At 38.7% G+C, this 12,058-nt stretch overlaps 1 protein-coding gene across 4 annotated transcripts in view; it reads right to left on the minus strand.

Annotated features, from left to right (window-relative positions):
- DMXL1 (Dmx like 1) overlaps window positions 1–7,091 on the minus strand; it is a 132,885-nt gene extending 125,794 nt beyond the window's left edge. For all 4 annotated transcript variants that reach the window (XM_014844067.3, XM_014844066.3, XM_014844065.3 and 1 more), the window contains exon 1: window positions 6,952–7,091. In XM_014844067.3, coding sequence (XP_014699553.3) covers window positions 6,952–7,038 — 87 coding nt within the window. In that variant the 5' untranslated portion in view covers window positions 7,039–7,091. The remainder of the gene's footprint in view (window positions 1–6,951) is intronic.
- Between the last annotated feature and the right edge of the window lie 4,967 nt (window positions 7,092–12,058).

Below are 12,058 nucleotides of genomic sequence, written 5' to 3' on the forward strand. Positions count from 1 at the left end.
CATCATACACAAAAATCAACTTAAAATGGATTAAAGACTTGAACGTAAGACCTGAAACCATAAAACTCCTAGAACAAAACATAGGGAAAAAGTTCCTTGACAGTGGTTGTAGTAATGATTTTTTGGATAGGACGTCAAAAGCAGAAACAACAAAAGCAATAATAAACAAGACGGGTTACATCAAATTAAAAAGCTTCTGCACAGCAAAAGAAACCTTCAACAAAATGAAAAGGCAACCTACGGAATGGGAAAAAATATTTGCAAACCATATCTGATAAGTAGTTAACATCCAAAAGATATAATCAACTCATACAACTCAATAGCAAAAAAACAAACAATCCAGGGGCTGGCCCCGTGGCCAAGTGGTTGGGTTCATGTGCTCCACTTTCGCGGCCCAGAGTTCACCAATTCGGATCCTAGGCATGGACCTATGCACAGCTCATCAAGCCATGCTGTGGTGGCATCCCACATGGAGAAACTAGAATGACTTGAACTAGCATACACAGCTATGTACTGGGACTTCGGGGAGAAAAAAGAAAAAAAAAAAGAGGAAGAGGGGCAACAGACGTTAGCTCAGAGCCACTCTTCCTCACAAAAAAAAAAAGAAAGCCAAAGAGAGCAGAGGGTTTAAATAAATAAATAAATAAACAATTCAATTAAAATGTGGACAGAAGACTTGAATAGACATTTTTCCAAAGAAGATATACAAATGGCCAATAGGTACATGAAAAGATGTTCAACATCACTAATCATCAATGCAAATTAAAACCACAATGAGATATCACCTCGCACCTGTGAGAATGGCTATCATCAAAAAGACAAGAGAGGGGCTGGCCCTGTGGCATAGTGGTTAAGTTCATGTGCTCCACTTTGGTGGCCCAGGGTTCGAGGGTTCAGACCTACCACCACCCATCAAGCCATGCTGTGGCAGCATCCCACAGACAAAAAAACAGAGGAAGATTGGCATAGATGTTAATTCAGGGCGAATTCTCCTCAAGCAAAAAAAGAGGGAGACCAACAATAGATGTTAGCTCAGGGCCAATCTTCCTCAAGCAAAAAAGAGGAAGACTGACAACAGATTTTAGCTCAGGATCAATTCTTCTCACCAAAAAAAAACAGAAAGACAAGAGATAACAAGCGTTGGTAAAGATGTGGAGAAAAGGGAACCCTTGTGCACTCCTATTGGGAATGTAAACTGGTGTAGCCACAATGGAAAACAGTATGGAGGTTCCTCAGAAAATTAAAAATAGAACTACCATATGATCCAGCAATCCCACTTCTGGGTATACATCCAAAGATGATGAAATCATTATCTCGAAGAGATATCTGCACTCCCATATCCACTGCAGCATTATTCACAATAGCAAAGATGTGAAAACAACCTAAGTATCCATCAATGGATGAACAGATAAATAAAACGTGGTATATATATATGTGTGTGTGTGTGTGTGTATGTATATATATATATATACATACACACACACACATATATATAATGGAATATTATTCAACCATAAAAAAGAAGGAAATCCTGCCATTTGTGACAACCTTGAGGGCATTTTGCTAAGTGAAACAATTCAGACAGAGAAAGACAAATACTGTTATCTATGTATTCCACTTAAATGTAGAATCTAAAAACATCTTACTAATAGAAACAGAAAATAAAATGGTGGTTGCCAGGGGCTGGGTGATAGAGCAAATGGGGGATATTGGTCAAAGGTCAAAGAGGACAAAGTTTCAGATATAAGATGAATAAGTTCTGGGGACCTAATGTACAGCATGGCCACTATAATTAACAATATTGTATTGTATACTTGAAAATTTCTATGAGAGTAAATCTTTAATATTCTCACGATAACAACAAGAAGAACAAAATGGTAATTATCCAAGGTAAAGGATGTGATAAGTAACCTTATTGTGGTAAACATTTCATAATATATATGTGTATCAAATCATCACATTGTACACCTTAAATTTATAGAATGATATACATCAATTACATCTCAACAAAGCTGAGGAAAAAAGAGAGAGATGAATCTGTACAGATAATCTGAGTATAATCCAAAAATCACTTGAAATAAACAACTCTTCTTATGGATATTTCTAAAAGATTATTAAAATTAATTCAATCTCTAGAGTTTATACAACATGATGAGGCAATAAGCATGGAAATACACCCAAAAATCCAAAACCAAAAACATGGAAAACAGCCTTTAATTTAAAATGAGCTACTCATGATTTTAAAATAATCCATCTGTCACTAAATTCTTAAATAAAAACAACCCACCTACCTGGTTTTAAATAAAAACCAAAGATGTAATACAATATATATATTTGCAAACTGAAATCTAAAACTAGTTTTACAGATTTTTCTAAAATAAATTATTCTCAAAAACTCATTTCAAGGTGCCTGACTATACTGTGGAAGGTTATCAAAACAATAACAACAGCACTGGTTTATCACACAAACTGTCATGCTACTTGCCCTCCAAAATTCATATGCATAGATTACAAATTGGTATTCTAGCTGCTTCTGTCAAAAGATCTATAGTCAGAACAATTACTAACCAATGAAAATTAAATTGACAAATGAAAATCCTTTTATTAGGCACATGTAATACTAGATTTACTAACTTTGAGACTAAAGAAGATGCAAAAGAACTGAGTTCATATGTGCGTTATCAAGCACACAATCGAAACATGATTTTTAACTTTAAATTTTGGCAGAGAGCTTTCTCAAATATTCTAAAGTTCAAAAATTATCCAAAGCTGTAACATTTGGTACTCTAATTTGGAAATCCTGTGATTTCTGTAAAACACTTAGATTTTCTGTTTTCACTGTTTTGTTTTAACCAACCATACCAGGTAAATACCCCAAAGCATTTCTTCCAGGTATATTTCCTGGTTAAATGACTTACATTTGGTATGCTGTAATTAACTTTATTCTTGTTTTTAAAAACATAATGTTAAGAATTAGTATTACTTTAATAATCTTAAAAGCACTTTAATACTACTTAAAACATATTTTAAAATAGACCAAATTTTTAAAAAGAAGTCCAATTTAGTACTCATAATGGCATATGAGCGCCACAAAAATCTTTCTCTTTCTCCAGATGTGAGCACTATTAAACTTTCCCCTCGTGTATTCTCTCCACCCACAAAGACTCACATGCCCCCTCCAAAAAAAGAACCCTTCCATCCTCCCACCTATACAGGCTTCCCTAGAGTGAACAAAACAGAAAGTTAAACTAAAGGATGCTTACTATCACGGTAAACTGAGGAAGGAGAATGCTAATTCAGGCTCTATCTCTCTACCAACACCCACCTAACTTCAGTCCATCTTTGGACTTCTCATCTAGGTCCTCCTGGCTGGGGACACTGGGTTGTCTAATAAAAAAAGAGAGCCTGGAGCTATATGTTCACTTTCCCTCCTATAGGAAAGGCATTTAAATTTCACACTAGAGACAGGAAGTCCTAAATATTAACACAATCTGTCTGTCTCTTGGAAATTACCTCCCTTTCCATTTCATTGAAAACATAGTTACAATACTAGGAATGGACAAAACACAAAATGAGAAGAAAAAAAATCTGTTATATATTAAAACACATATTATGTCATCAGTATGCACAGAAATATTAGAAAATCTAAATTCTAATTAACTGCGCCTCTTTTTAACTTGTTATTTATCTTTTATAAACAAAATATTTTTTATTCTAAAAACAAAAGTTGTCAGCAGATCAGAATCAGGTTGCTCACATACTTTCACTCTAAAAATGGTGGAAAATTAAGAAGGAAAAAGGAGTGAGGGAAACATTCATGTAAATAAAGAAAAAATAAAGAATTTTTGCTTAGTGTACCTGAAATCTCTCCTAGTTGCTCACTTGATATTGATGGTAAAACGCATAACAACTGACATGGAAAAAATTTAAAGAAACTTCAATAGAAATATTTTATTTGGACTCAAATCTAAATTATCAAAGCTATTTTAAAACACAATTTTTAATTATATTTCAACCAAGCTTCTTTATCTATTATTCACCAATCCAACCAGTATTTATCAAACACTTTCTATGTGCCAAGCATTAGAATGAATATAACCTTAATTTTATAATTGTTGACATTTTTAAGGGTTTTACATTTACTAAGCAATGAACTTAGAACTTAGCACTTTTTCATGTAACAACCCTATGAATAGGTACAATTTTAGCACCATTCTACAGGTAAAAAAAAGCGATTCGAAGAATGTGAAAGAACTTGCCCATGGATATACAACTAACTCTAAGGGACTAGGCTGGAAACCAAATCCAGGTAATGACTCTATGAGATGTCACTAGTCCCTCAATCACTATTCTAGGTGCTCACAACAAAACCGTGGAAGACATACACAACGCAAGAGTGGTTAATGATACAATGAAAGTGCAAATACAGCACTTTGAAAGTGTTAAGACTCACTGTCACTGCTTACTAGAAGGTTTCATAGGAACAGCAAAGTCTAAATAGTCTGCTGCCAGTTTAAGTAGTAAAAAAGTATCTAATACTTATACTAACTATATTAGTAATTGCACATTTTAAAATCTGGGGTCCATGAGAACTGGCATTCAATTTTATTTCAACGTAAAATCTGTCAGACTTTATTCGGAAAACAAGAACTCATCTACTGTATCTTTCAAAACAAGAATAGGTAAGTTATCTGCAAACATGGAAAGGGAGGAATTACAAACACAGAACTGTCTTCAGAGAAGGCATAAGTACTAGAAGGAATAAAAGAATTCTTCAGGGGAGCCTGCAAGAAGAGATCTCATGCAAAGAGACCTCAAGCAAAACTGGAATTTACAGAGATTTTCTTAGTCTGCACATACCATCTACCATTAATGTTTGCTATCTTCATATAAAAAAAAAGAAGTCAAAATCCAAAGAGTTTAAAAACAAAATTCAAGGCGTAAACAAGAAATACATTCTGCTTTTTAATTTGAAAGAAAAAGAGGCAATTTCAAGAGAGATAAATTTAAGACGTATATGGTGTCCAGGAAACCGATGGCAAGAAACAGTTTATTACAGAGCTATCGACTTAATGTTAAAGAGTCATGGAAGGATTGGCTGCAAAGGAAAAAGACGATTGTTAATCCATAAACTAGCACCAAAATTCCAGAGAGCTGGGATCTCTTTACACTAAACAAACCAAAACAAAAACTATTTTTACCTTATTTACTAGAATGCTTCCTGAGACCTGGGAGAAATCTGCAGTAGACTTGGTGGGAGATGATTAAAGCCTGGTCTCTGGAAATGGACCTTAAAATTCAGAACTGAGCAACAAGCTACATGACGATGTAGGATGACCATATAATCTTTGGAATATCAACTCACTTCTCCTTTAAAATAACAGAGGCACTCACCACGGTTTTATATACACTGAGAGGGGTCATCTAGGTGTACAGATAGGCCAGCGTACTGTATATGCTTTGAAGTTGACACCATTGCTCACATTGACTCTGAATGCCTTCTTAAAAAAGTTCTTAGAATCTACTTTGCAGAAAACACTCATATAACTTTAGGAGATGGCAGAGAATGCAATGTTACCATACTATAATCTCCCACTAGGGAATCCTCCTTAGGATGCTGTTTATTTCCCCCCTCTAAATAGCAAGAGCAGAGAGCAATGACCTACTACAGAAAGACTATAGTTGCTCACTGAGACTCTCAGAGATCACTCTTCTGAGTATTCAGGCTAGAATTAGAATCTATAAAACTGCTAGTGTCAAGTGCAAGCTAAGGTGTGTATGAGTCACTCTACAGGGGAGGTACAGACTCTACCTGAAAGGAAAGTACTTGGTTGGCAGAGATCTAAAAGCACAATTCAGGCACTAAATGCCTACACCATGTTAAATAATGACTATTATTTATTCTGACTGACCACAAAAAAGGTCCAAAGTAGATGAGAACAAAACCTGGAGCATCTGTTATGCTGTTTACTTTGTTTCACTTATTTAGGTAAAATTAAGTTTTACTTTTAATCACAACTAAAAGATAGCCACAAAAGTTGCAGCAAAAATCATGAGCATTATAAATACGTTTGGATAAAGGATATCATGCGCAATACTGACTTATAGTTTGAAATTACTATAAAAAGTACATTAAGGAAGAAAATGCCACTATACTGGTAAGTAGCCAGAAGTCTGGGGCCCTCTTCCTTCCAATATCTGGTGAAGACCAACGCAATCCAAGTCACTTTCAGTAAACCTTAACCTGGAATTACGACTACATAGCAAAGAGGAGTTTTACTGAAAATCAGTAATGCAACTTTTAGTAATTAATGTAAGCAATGTAAAATAAATAAAAGTTTCCCAGGACTACTAAACTGTTACATATGGAATTTAAAGGATGGCAGGAGTGAATTATGAAAAGCACGGTTTTTCTTTACAAACTTATTCCTCAGTGAATTAGAAGAAAAATAAATGAAAAACACTGTTTTCCCTATATTTTTAATCAGCGCTAGCTGTCGATAGCAAACAATCAGTAATTGTTTTAAGACACCTACTCTTTTTATCTACAAGGATACTTGACCTTAACTTAGAACAAGAAATGAAACCAATCGCAACTATTTCTAAACTTGACCATTTGATCCTATGGAGTGGGGTAATAAAAACCCCCTCCACAACGATTTTTGGAGAAACGACTTTGGCAAACCATCCCAGTCCAAGGATGTCAGACCAGAAACTTTAAAAATCCTACAAAACATTCTCACTTCCGAGTTCGGGCTCCGTACAGCAAGTACCTCAATGACCGAAAGGTTTTTGCCCCCTTCGCTCTCCAAGGCCAGGTCCGCCGGGCCCTCGGGGGCGGGGACCTCCGCGGGGGACCTGAGGCCCCGGGTGCGAGCGACGAGGCGTTCTCGGCCTCTGCCGTCATTCTGGGCCGAGTCTGGCTGACTCAGGGGCGCCTCCCTCACTCACCGTGAAGCGCTGATCGCCGACGCTGCCCACGGAGAAGCAGTGATCACCGGGGTTCACGGCCCCGGTCAGCACCTGGTGCAGGTTCATGTCGGCGCCTTAGTCCACCAACAGCCGCCGCGTCCGGCTCATGCCCGGGGTCAGCGGCCGTTTACCTCCCTCCTTCCCTCAGGGGCGGCGGCCGCTCTTGGGCGGCGACGGCGGCAGCGACAGGAGCCAGGAGCCGGAGCCGCTCAACCGGGGCCCGCAGCTCATCCCGAGCCCTGGCAGGCGAGGCCCGGAGGGGGCGGGCCGGCGAACGGGCGGAGCGCCGCGCCCGTCTGCGCACCTGTCACAGCCCGCGCGGGCCCAGGTGAAGCTCGGGGGCGACTCGGCGGCCGCGACCCCGGGCCGACTCAGCAGCCAGGAGGCTGCGCCTTCCACACTTCCTCTAAGCTCTGGGCGGCTGGCCCTGACCGAGCCCGAGTGGCGCAAGGAGCACGCGCTCGCCCTGCCCGCCTGACCTGTCCCTTCCTAGCTCCGGTGCCCGCCACCCCCACTAGCGTCCGCCGCTTGCTAAGCGTCCCTAGGTCCCTTTGACAGAAATATCGCGAGATTTCCCTCAGCGCAGAGGAGTACCGCGGTGAAGGACTCGCTTTTTCACCACAGCACGTACGTACACAGATCAGCAAGTGGATGTGAAAACGCCTCTTCTAGTCAGATGTGGCCAATCCCGAGCTCCGGTCCACCTAGGGCTCCGCCCACCAATGAAGACAGTCCAATCTCTTTGAGGTTTGTGAGTGACTCTGTCCGTTTGAGTGTTGAACGGAAGAAGCCTTGTAGAAACACGATAAGCCTAGAATGAGATGAAAGTTATCAAGTTATGCTGTAGGTTAGGGCTTAATCTGACTGGTGGACTAGAAAGCGTAAAAAGAGTGAAGTGCATTATAAATGTAGTTGCAGTGTTCTCAGTCCTGGTAGAGACTACAAGTCCCAACAAGCACCGCTCCCCTGGGCGGCCCGCGAGTACGCCAAGTGAATGTGACCCTGAAAGCTCTGTCTGGGCAGAGTAGTTACTCCGGCCGTGCGCGCCTTTGCAACTCGCCAAACAGGATAACTTTGAAAGGTTTAAACATTTGACAAGTACTAAAATGAAATGTTTTCACCTAAGTTTACCTGAACTTAGGTTTTGAAGTGGTGCTGATAATAATACTCTACCAGGCCTGCGTTGACCGTTTGTTTTGGAAAAATATAAGAATTCCAAAATGATTAGTGTCACAGAACTGTGAGATTCAACCCTCATTGTATTTTGACACAAATGTTGTATTATTATTGATAAACATCTGTTTATGTGTCTCCTCCCATATACTATGAGCCTCTTAGGGACAGACTGTCCTGTTCGTCTCTGTATCCCAAGTGTCTAGCACAGCGCCAGTTCCAATTTAGGTATTCAGTAAATGTTAAATGAATGAATGTAAATAGGAACTCTCTACCTTAAAAACAGTAGTTTTTAAAAAAGTACTAAATTGATTTTTATGTACTTTTGATGTGGTAAAAAAGAAACCCTTCACACTAATACTTGTTGGGAGTAGTACTCATAATTTTATTTCCTTTTGCTTTCCTTGTTTTTTGCAATGTACATTTACTTTGTTTTGCAATAAAAAGTTACCTAAAAACAAGTTGAGGAGCCATCTCCCTTTTTTTAATTTGAAAGATGTAAATGAATTATTTTATCCCTTTATCTTCATAAAAATGGACTTAAAACTTCATTTGTCTTTCTTAAAAGCTATTTTACTGAAGTCTAACATACAGTTTAATTTGTATTTTAATTATTAATTCAAATTTTACTTAAAGTGGTTTTAAGTTAATTTTATATTTTAGACCCTAAATCAAGATTTTTCTATATCCCACATAAATTCTATGTCCGGCTGAAAGTTTAACATGCTCACTCATTCTAGTCTACCCAGTTTTTGGTTTTGAAGGGCATGCAGTGTAGCAGAAGAATAGAAACTAAGTTACCTAGCAGGAAATCTGAAATCTACTCCTGACCTCACATTAGTTGTGTGACCTTGGAAAAGTCTTCTTAACTTTAAGACTCGTTTTCCTTATCTGTAAAATTAGCATGTTTGACTTGATTATCAACAACATTTTGCTTGGCGTTTTCCTTCCTCCAACCCTGTACATCTATTAGTTTTTATTAAATTCCTTCAGGCTTGAGATTGACTACCAAAGTTTGGCCTAACTATTCACTTAGACAAGTTACTTCATCTCTCAGTACTTTACTTTCCTTATCTATAAAGTGGGGCCAGCAGTAGACTTTCTTCATAAAATTATCATGAGGATTAAATAAGAACAGTGTTTGGCACATAGTCAGAATTCAGTAGATGTTAGCTATTATTATTATTATCATCATCATTATTATTAATAAACCGAACATATACTTACTCTTTCTGAGGTTTTCCAAGTGGTGTCAAACCTCAGTCCAAGTCAAACTTTCCAGGGATGTCTGAGACTGCCACAAGTGTTCTGAGCCCATCTCAGTCTGCATCCAAAACTGTGGGACTACCATAGCTAATGAAAAACGAGGACATTCTTTTGCCTCTCATTCGTCAGAAATACTGCTACTACTTTATTAAATTGCCCATTAAACAACCTTTCTTTGATATACAGCCGACGACCTGTTTCAATGCAACAACTAAACACTTTTAATTTATCTATTTTTTCCACTGCAAGTCCAGCTTGCCGTCTGGTTTTGTACAGACCTTGAACTAAGAATGGTTTTCACATTTTTAAATGGTTCAAAAAATCAATAGAAGAATAATATTTCATGATACATGAAAATTATATGAAATTCACATGTCCATAAATAAAATTTTATTGGAACACAGCCATGCATAGTTATTTAGGTATTGTCTGTGGCTTCTTTCACATTACAGCTGCAGAGTTGAGTAGTTTCAACAAAGACCATATGGACTTCAAAGCCAAAAATATTTGCTATTTGGCCCTTTAGAGAAAAAGCTTATTGACCCCTGACATATAGGAAGGATCCTCTACTGCTCTGTGATGTATGAAATCGCTTTTCACTTAGCAGAATTGTTATTGTACTGTTGACAACTCAGCTTAATTAGCAAAACATTTAATATTATGATTACACAAGCATCATTAAATACATCTGTTGTATCCCTGATTCCCCTGAATTTATCATATACAGAGTAGATACTCACTAATAGTTGACTGCAAGGATGAATAGACAGGACCTGGCTTGCATGTATATAAAAGGTTCCCTGAAAGAACTATCCCAGAGAGGTGGCCATAGACAATCCCCTGCTTCCAAGCTGCTGCTCCTCATAGATGACCCACTAATGTCACTCACCTCCCCTTAACAACACTTTATCCAATCCTAAATCCAGTCACGACTTCTTAATGCAATTTGGGCATAACTCTGACCTTGTGGTAAAGGTAAAATTAGTCAGGTAAGGAAATGGAGGAGATGAAGGTAAAGTAGACATGGCTGCCTTTCATCCTCCCCTCCCTGACCCCTTCTGCCCAGAGGCCACAAATCCACCTCCAAACACAAAAAGCCCAAGGGAATTCTTTTTTTTAATTTTTTATTTATTTATTTTTTTTTTGAGGAAGATTAGCTCTGAGCTAACTACTGCCAATCTTCCTCTTTTTGCTGAGGAAGACTGGCCCTGGGTTAACATCCATGCTCATCTTCCTCTACTTTATATGTGGGACGCCTACCACAGCATGGCTTGTCAAGTGGTGCCGTGTCCGCACCCAGGATCTGAACCAGTGGACCCTGAGCCGCTGAGAAGCAGAAAGTGCACAGTGAACCGCTGCGCCACCGGGCGGGCCCTCCAAGGGAATTCTTGAATCTAATTAGTCTCTGAAATGTAATTGAATTTTATCATTCTGTCTTTTGAATGCTCAAAGGCTGGGTGCCTTTGTATTTTTTCCTTTTAGTTTCTTTCATTCTTTTTTTTTTCTTTAGTTTCTTTAGTTTTTTCTTTAGGTTTATTTCTAAGAAATAAAAGAGGAAGAGGATAGCTCTAAAAATGGAAGTCTTTTTTTTTTTTTTTTTGGTGAGGAAGATTAGCCCTGAGCTAACATCCGTGCCAACCTTCCTCTATTTTGTATGTAGGATGCCTCTACAGCATAGTTGACAAGGAGAATATGTCCTCACCAGGATCTGAACCCACTATCCTACGCCACCAAAGTGGAGTGCACAGAACTTTAACCACTTGATCATGGGCCTGGCCCCCAGAAGTCTTTTTTTTCTTTTTTTTCTTTTTTTTAATTTTTGTATATTTTGCATTATTACTAGCAACAAAATCTCTTACAAAACCAAAGTGCTGTGGTTTCTGTGATTGGCAGACCAAAGAGAAGTTACGCTTTCTTTGGTGCTAGTCTTAAATGGGAAGGGAGACTTATCAGCCTCACTGGGTGGTGATGGTGTTAAAGAAAAGCAAGCAGGCTAGACTCTGAGATCCTTGGCGAGGGGGGGAAGGAGCATATTGGAAGCCAGCTCAGATTGAGAAGTAGTCATGCCTCTTGCTCACTCTCTGATTTCCTGAAATCTTTTTCATTACCCTTCTCCCTGCCACCTTCATCCTAACCTCATCAATATAAACCTTTATCCTTCGGAGCCACCAATAGAGGCTTCAGTTCCCACTGCCAACACCCAACAGATGAGGGAGGTTAGAAGTAAAGTTACAATCCCGTAACTAAGGCTGAATCAGGGGGACTATGCTGTGGAATTTCACACAAGCATTCTGAACTCATCTCATAAAGATAATTTGAGGGTCTCTGTGTAACTAAGATATTGACTGCCCCAGAAACCTGCCTGCATTACCAATAGCAACCTTGCTGTGGCAAAATCCATCAGGAATATGATAGGTTAAATAGATACTTGAGCAATGATATAGCATCCTAGCCAACATTTATAATATTGTTACTATAACTGTGAGCCTTTGAGCCAGTTTGAACAGACCTTGTCTCTTAGCAACAAAGTGATTAGGGATTGTCTTTCAGAAAATCTGAAAAGTCACATAGCCAAAGCATGCACAGAAGAAGAAATTTTTACCTGAAGTGACTGTGGGACCAAAGATCCTCCTCCCCATGGGACTGA

The sequence above is a fragment of the Equus asinus genome, chromosome 9 (assembly GCF_041296235.1).
Source record: "Equus asinus isolate D_3611 breed Donkey chromosome 9, EquAss-T2T_v2, whole genome shotgun sequence".
Taxonomy (NCBI): Eukaryota; Metazoa; Chordata; class Mammalia; order Perissodactyla; family Equidae; genus Equus; species Equus asinus.